We start from the raw sequence: 8,189 nt of genomic DNA on the forward strand, positions 1-8,189 counted from the left end.
AGAGTAAAAGACATCCTTTATAAAATGAAAAACTACTTGGCAGAAACAGTCCCAGACCGCTGCACAAGTAGCCCTCAGAGGGCCGAGGGGCCAGTTGCACACGGCCCAGCCCGGGCACTAACGCACCGGGCAGCACCGCACATGCCCCTCGCTCTGGGAGGCCACGGTCTTCCCGCCAAACCGACCTGAGCCTCCGGCCAGAGCAATTGGGCCCCGAGGCCACCCCAGGCCGCAGCTGGCGGCCGCTGGCACCCGTGTAGGGTAACTAGGCCAGGGCTGGTTCCCGCGGCTCGCCGCCGCCGGAGAGTTGGGCTCCGCCGAGGCCACCCCGCGCGGCAGCTCCACAAGCCCCGGGCGGCGCTGGAGGTGAGGCTCTCGCCCAAAGGCACCCTCCCCGCGCCCGGGAGGCGGTGAGTCAGGGCGCGTTATGCAAGTCCTGGCCCGCCGGCCCCGGCGCCTCCCCCTCGGTCTTTCATCCCGCGCAGTTACGAAAGCGCGACCCCCCTCCCCCCGGAGCTTTATATAATGCGGCCGGGCGGCCCCCGCTCGCCTCCCTAGCTCCACGCGCGCCCGGACCCGCGACCAGGCTTGAGCGCAGCTCCCGACCGTGAGCGGCGGCCCGACGGGACCGGAGGGCCGGCGCGGGAGGGACGGGGGGGAGGGATGAACGGGATGGGGGTACGGGGGCAGGAGGGATGGGGGACCGGGGACCGGCGGGGTGAGGGCTTGGCGCGGGCGGGATGGGGTCTAGGGACCGGCAGTGGCGTGTCGGCTGGTCCGGCCGCCAGGCGCTCACAGCGCGCGGTTCCCGCAGGGCGGACTTCTGAGCAAGATGGAGTGGGTGTGGGCGCTGGTGCTACTGGCGGCGCTGGGCAGCGCCCGGGCGGAGCGCGACTGCCGGGTGAGCAGCTTCCGAGTCAAGGAGAACTTCGACAAGGCTCGCGTAGGTATCTGCGTCCCGGATGCCCTGCGTTCCCCTTACCGGCGGCCGGCCGTGCGCTCCCGGACACCAAACGCTGCTCTACTCTCTTCCCCAGTTCTCCGGCACCTGGTACGCCATGGCCAAGAAGGACCCCAAGGGCCTCTTTCTGCAGGACAACATCGTCGCCCAGTTCATGAACGAGAATGGCCACATGACAGCCACGGCCAAGGGCCGAGTCCGTCTCTTTAAGTCAGTGACCTCTGGGGGGCTGCGCTCTTTGCGCTGCAGGGTCCCCAGGGCTGAGCGCCAAACCCTGTTTGGGGAGGGACGGGAGCACCCGGGGTGGGATGCAGGGAGCCCTTCGCCCAGCCTGGCTCATGATCCCCTTGGCTTCTGCAGTAACTGGGACCTGTGTGCAGACATGCTGGGCACCTTCACAGACACCGAGGACCCTGCCAAGTTCAAGATGAAGTACTGGGGCGTAGCGTCCTTTCTCCAGAAAGGAAGTAAGTAGTTGGCTTAGTGGGACTGTCTTGGGGGATGGGAGCCAAAAGGCTGGGTTTCTCCTCCAGTGGCACCCTTCGGAAGAACGGTCTGTAAGCAACCAGATCTCTCAGCAGGGCTTAAAGCTAGAGGGGTGAAACTGCAAGTAGCCAGGCCCCTTCACTGCGCCCACCCCATCCCCCAGCTCAAAAACCTGGCCCGAGCTCAAAAGGCTCTTGGGCCTGTCACGTGACCTCCTCCTGCCATTTACCCATACGGCCAGTGCTCCAGGGGGTGTGGCCTTCTCCATGCTTAGACCACCCACCTCCTCAAGACCCAACTCACATCACCACCCAACCTGGTTTTGCATTTCCTCCATTTCTTTAGGCTGAATCCCTGAAACAGCTTGACTACTAGGGGCCCAGCAGAGGCTCAGAGACTCTCATCCAAGGACGCAGGGAGCATTTATGCACAGGGTTGACTCACTCCAAGGTGCCCTACCTGCCGATGCTGAGATTCTGAGCCAGGCACAGTGCTCTGGGTGACAGTGACCTCTTCCCTTTCTCCCAAGCCCTGAAACTCACATGGGGAGCAGGGTATTAAGGACTCTCAGAAGAGCATCCTAAAATTCAGCCTGATGTAGATGTTCGAGAGCATCCATGTACATGCTCTTTCTACTTTTTCCTCATTTCTCCTAAGTTTCAAATCTGCAGTCTACTTGGTACCTAGAGAGTAATGCAGGCCACGGGGGACATATCATGGAACCATAGAGATGGAGAGTTAACCCTGTGAAGGGGCTTCAACATGCAGATGAATAAACTGAAGTCAAGAGAAGGTAGTGCTTTGTCCAAGGTCATGCAACAAGTTTGTGAAAGCCAGTGTCAGAAGCCAGGGGTTCCAGCTCCCAGGTCAGGATTAGGTGGCCCTGAACAGCAGGGACTCCTAATACAAACCAGCTTTTACAGTTTTACAGAATACTGTTGGAACTCTCCTGGGAGATAGGCCCCAGAGGGCTGTTCAGGGAGACTCTTAGCTTGGTGAACCAGGGCAGAAGTGTCCTTTCATGTAGCCCATCTACACGGGGCACGCACTCCTTGACTTCCTCTACAGTTGTGTTAGATGAGCTTTTACTTTTTTTTTTATCGAATTGCATCTTCAGTATTGATTGACACTGTACATATGGAGTTGCTCTTCAACGAGGGGAAAAAAAGCTTTTATCCTTAGAGGTAATAAAAATTTTTTCAAATAATGCAGCAAGACTTCCTAAAGTGATCCATTTAGAGTAAAAGATAAACTTTTCTGATAATGGATTACAAAAATCAGCACCACGGGGCACAAGGTTACTAATTTTTAGAATCTGCATCTTATCAAACAGATGAGCATGGCCACCGCTGAGCAGTCGTATGGCTGCCCCTGACCCCCACATCCCGGTGTCTGACACATTCCCCATGGGAAAGCCTGGGAGGTTCGGGGTGGCTCAGTCTTCCTCCTGGCGGGCCTGCAGTGAGCTGAAGCGGGGCCTCACCACCCATCGCTGTGCACCTCTCCTACAGGGCATGCGTTTGGGCTGAGCCCCTTCTAGGCAGGGATTCCCAGGGTTCTCAGAGCCAAGAGGCGCACCCAGAGGTGACTTAGGCAAGGATTAGCGATCTCCCTTACACCCTTAATGCTGGGGGATCCAGGTTCCCCTGCATTCCTGCAGCACAGAACATGACATAGAGCAGAGGTCATCACTTGCCTCATGACCTGGGTGTGAAATGGAGACACAGAGGCTTTGCATTTCTTGTTTCTTATCCCCTGTTGCCCCCAGTCTATTTATCGCCTGGAGACAGTGTGGTGTAGAGGTTAGGTATGGGGGCTCCAGAGTCAGACTGAAACTCAGTTCTGTCCTGCTCTTTGTGATCCTGGGTGAATTACTTAATTTCTCTGTGCCTCAGTTTCCTTATCTGGAAAATGGGGATGATAGTGTGCACTTTCAGGTCGTTGTGAAAAATAATTGAGAAAGCACAGAAAGTGTCCACACAGTGCCTGACACATAACTAAGTGCTCAGAAAGTCTTGGTCATGGTTACACATCAACAAGAATGTTAAGCAGAGATGTGACACATTTTACCAAATGTGAGGTGTTTGGATATCCACATTGTTGTTTCTCCATGGCAAACCTCTCACATACATTCTTACTAACGTGGTTTCCCCATCCTGTCTTTATTGACGTTAGTACCACCTTTGTTTACACTTATGCTTCATGGCTTACATCCCAGTCTTAGAAAGAAATATAGTCTAAATTCTTCAAGGGCTCACCTCTGCCTCTGTCAGGAGAGCTCTGAAGAGTATGATCTCTAAGAAAGAATATCTGATGTCAGAGGGTAGGCATCTTGTGTCCTCAAGGCAGAACCTACCCTCTTTTGCCCGCTTGGAGAAGTGAGTCAGGTTACTAAGCCAGAATTAGGGTGGATCCAGAAAATCCATGAACCAGATCATCCAGTGGACTGAGAGGCAGGAGAGCAGTGTGGATAGTGAGAGGACCGGGAACTAGCTGATACGGATCAGTGCCAAAGATTCATCCTGCTGTTGGGGGTGACATACGTTGGTGGCCGTCAATATCAGCCACAAAGGCACAAGATATTGTCAGAGGGTAGATGGAGGAGACATCAGTAGAAAGGTCTAGTCTGTGGTTTTGATGGGTCCACATTCTCGGTTGTTCTTTGGAAAGATACGATCACATTTATTATCAGGGAGAGAAATAATAATAATTTTTTTATTAATTTATTTATTTTTGGCTGTGTTGGGTCTTCGTTTCCATGCCAGGCGAGCGGGGGCCTCTCTTGTTGCAGAGCACAGGTTCCAAATGCTCAGGCTCAGCAGTTGTGGCTCATGGGCCTAGCTGCTCCGCCGCGTGTGGGATCTTCCCAGACCAGGGCTCGAACCCGTGTCCCCTGCGTTGGCAGGCAGATTCTCAACTACTGCACCACCAGGGAAGCCCTAAGAAAGAATTATTAAAGTGAATGCGGTTCCCCCCACCACCGACTCCAGTATTTTTTCCTGTAAAGGACAAAATCCTTTCTCATGGTCCCAATTTTCTAAAAGCTGTCAGAATTCTCTGTAGTCTCCTGCTTCCTAACCCCTGAATCCAGTTTTGGGAAGTGGCTGGTTTCTGGGGCCAGGCAGTAAGTTTCCTTGACATCTGAGTGGCAGAGGGAGACACAGTGGCCCCGTGGCTTTCTGCCTTGCAGACGATGACCACTGGATCATTGACACGGACTACGACACCTATGCTGTGCAGTACTCCTGCCGCCTCCTGAACCTCGATGGCACCTGCGCTGACAGCTACTCCTTCGTGTTCGCCCGTGACCTGAACGGCTTTTCCCCGGAGGTGCAGAGAATCGTGAGGCAGAGGCAGGAGGAGCTGTGCCTGGCCAGGCAGTACCGGCTGATCGCTCACAATGGTGAGTGGTGTGTGGGAACAGGGCACCAGCTGCTCGCCCTTAAAGGTCCCTGGGTCTGCGTGCCCTGAGATGCATTTCATCTGCATGCAAGAGAAAACAGGGAGTCTTGGGAGCCCCCTCTGAGCCCAAGTCTTCATCCCTCTTGACCAGATCTTTCACTGGCCTTATCATGGGGCTGATGCAGAAGGAGTGGGCAAAAGCCTTTTTCCAAAACCTTGGCACTTCTAATTAAGTAAAACTGCAGGGGACAGACTCTTCCTTTTCATCTGCTACCTTAGGCTCAGTCTGTGGTCACATGATTTTGCTCCTGGCTGCACTACCCAAAAAACCATTTTGACTAGATTAATATTGTCTGGGGAATTGAGTGGCCCCAGTGAAGAGCTGGGCACTGAATGTGGCCACTGGTGTAAAAACAACTTAAAGAGAGACATCACCATAGCAAGTTCAAAAGAGTGATTTCAACAAATGCTCTTTTTCTAATATGGAACTAAATGTCCAGTAAGTTGACCAGCTGGTTTTCCTCATTTATGTTTTTTTGAGATCCCCTGGAACACCCATTGAATCTTTTTATGAATATTATTCTTGTCTGATCTTGATTTAAAAACCAGTAGTATTCTGGAAGAAAGTGCACATTTTATTTTGAATAGACACTCACTCCCATGGGAAACTGTGTTTCAAAATAGGGTAATGCTAAATTGTGGGGGGAAAAAGAGAACAGAACTGAACTTCTCTGTTGGTCATCTAACTAGCTAACCCACACTACACCAAACAGATACGATCGCAGACCAAACAAGTAAATAAATAAGATTTTGATGTTTCACCCAGGGGCAGCCTAAGTGTAGGGCAGGATTTCACCCCAGCCAGGCTCCACACCAAGCCCTTTGCCTGCCTTATCTCACTTAATCCTGGAGACACCTCATGAAGCAGATATTCTCATTATCCACATTCTACAAGATGAGAAAACAGAGGCTAAGAAAGATTACGAAGGTTGCCCAAGATCTCCAACAGATAGCTGACTTGGCTGCAAACCAAAGCGGTTTTGTGACTCTGAAGCCCCTTGTGGCACCACCTGGTGACATATGACACAGGACATGGTGAACACTCTATAAACCTGCTAACAGAGTAGCTGAGGTCAGGCTGACTTGGCCCTCACTTCCTGAAACAGGAGGACATACCCACATCCCTGTGAAATGCAGTGAGGCAAATTTAAGACAAGTGAAAAACAGCACTTTGATACAGGAGATCCTATGCTCTGGGGCCCACCCCATCACCCCCAGAGAAATTCAGAGGGTTTCAGAAAGTCTTGAAGATGTTTATGAATTAGAGCTACATCTAGCTATAACCTTACAAGAAGCATTTGAACAAAGCCGAGCCCTAAGGTCATCGAATATTCACTCTCTACATTTAACACCAGCTCCATATTTCTGTCATTAATATCTTTGTTTTCTACATTTCAGGTTACTGTGATGGCGAATCAGAATGAAATACTTGGTAGCAACACGGAGGGTGTCGTTTCATTAGGAAACTTCCCATTAACTCACTCAGCCTTCAACTCTTAGAGTTTAGTTTGCACCACTCTCCTCCCCTCCCCTCCCCTCCCCCACATAAACATAAAACATTCAGTACACGTAAAAATATATGTGGGGATAAGTGAATCTCTTTACACTCAAATGTCTGTGTTCCCTGGAGTTTTCTAAGGAATCATTTGAGGATTAGGATTCCAGACTTTGATTTATTAAAATATGTATCGTTACCTATTTCCTGTGATTTGGGTTTTTATTTGTGTTCGCATCTGTGTTGAAGTGAGAAGTTCTGCAGGTGGCTGGGTAGGATGCCCTTTTTATATACTGGGAGGGGTTCTTCTCTCCTGGCTCTTTATGACCTTTGACCTGTTCTAGTGCCTAACCTCCATTATTAATGAATGTGGCTTCTCTTAACTTCCTGAAAAAGGGATTTCCCCATTAACCCAGGAAGGCCTTAACTACTGAGGCCAAAAGAGGTGAGTGTAGGTTAGGCCAGGCCAGTGACCCCAGCCTCAGGCAGCCCCAGGCCCTGGAGGCGGGCAGGGTGACAGGCTTACCCCCAGCTGGTCTGAGACACCGAGAGGCATGGGTTGGGGTGAGCTCTAAGAAACGCACCCCCCCCAGCCTTTCATTGTCTCTGGCACCTAATTCACTTCTTATTTCAGCTGTGGGAAAAAGGTTGCAGGAGAAGAGGCCATGGGCTTCCCTGGGGGAATCAGGAGATGGATCATGGCGCCCCTACCTAGAGTGTGTGGGAAAGGGGAGGTAGCTGGGTCTGGGGCAGGACACCAGTGTCCCACACCATTAGCAGCACTTGTGAACACTAACGTATAGCTGCAGACAAAGCCACATGCCTCAGTTTCCCAGGCGCTCCTAGGAGCCTCAGTTTATCATCTTGAAAAGGCATCACGGCTTTGGTACCAGTGTCTTGGTTTTACTTCAAAATTCTGCTCAGATATAATTAGCTGTATGATTTGGGGCTGGTTGTATAGTTTCTCTGAGCCTCACCCTCCTCTTGTGAAATATGGGGAAACAGTGTCTGCCTGATGGGCTGCAGTGAGGGTTCAGTTAGAGCACTTAGGATACCAGGCTGACATTTCTGGGATGTGCCGGAAGCAAGGAGGGGCAGCTCTCTCCCATGTGTGAGGAGACCTCTGCCTGGGTGCTGGTATATCAGGGGGCCACAGAGGCTCCTGGGGCCCCCAAATCAGTGTGCTTTATTCTCCCACCAGAAAGGGAGAAGGCAGGGGACCATGCACAGGAAAGCTCTACCTGTCATTCACATGGGACAGGGGCCATCAGAGCCAGGCCCTTCAGGTGTCACCCCAGAGACCCAGAAGACGGCCACACATCACTTCAAAAAGCAGCTTTAATTTCCCAAATTTATTAACTAAAGATGAACAAAAGATCCCTGTCCTCTAGTCCTCAAGCTTGTAATAAAGCTTACTTCAAAAGCAAGCTGCTCAAGAAACTCCACCAGCAAAGACAACTACTGGCTCTGATTTACTTGGTGACAAAGATTGGTTGAGCATGTCCTATGCGCCAGGCCCTGAGCTACTGTTCCAGCCGCTGGCCCAACCTCCAAGTGCTGGCGTGGCCCTGGGTTCTCGCTGGCTCTGGTTTCTTCTCTCTTTCTCTTCCCAGGGATATTTCATAAAACCATAAATCTGCAAACACTATCTGATGACTCCCAACGTTGTATATTCAGGCCCACACCCCACATCCCTGCACCCAACTGCCTGCTCTCCATTTGGATCTCACTGGGGTTTCACGTGTAAAGGCCCCAAATGAAACTCTTGGTCCTTCTATTTCCCAT

At 51.7% G+C, this 8,189-nt stretch overlaps 1 protein-coding gene across 1 annotated transcript; it reads left to right on the plus strand.

Annotated features, from left to right (window-relative positions):
* Nucleotides 1–458: 458 nt before the first annotated feature.
* RBP4 (retinol binding protein 4) lies at nt 459–6,607 on the plus strand. Its single transcript, XM_081218068.1, has 6 exons — nt 459–607; nt 815–943; nt 1,038–1,171; nt 1,322–1,428; nt 4,638–4,850; nt 6,308–6,607. Exons 2-6 carry the CDS (start codon nt 833–835, stop codon nt 6,331–6,333), a joined length of 591 nt encoding a protein of 196 aa, XP_081074194.1. The 5' UTR covers nt 459–607; nt 815–832; the 3' UTR covers nt 6,334–6,607.
* The last annotated feature ends 1,582 nt before the right edge of the window (nt 6,608–8,189 follow it).

This window comes from Mesoplodon bidens (genome assembly GCF_964165515.1).
Source record: "Mesoplodon bidens genome assembly, chromosome: 1".
Taxonomy (NCBI): Eukaryota; Metazoa; Chordata; class Mammalia; order Artiodactyla; family Ziphiidae; genus Mesoplodon; species Mesoplodon bidens.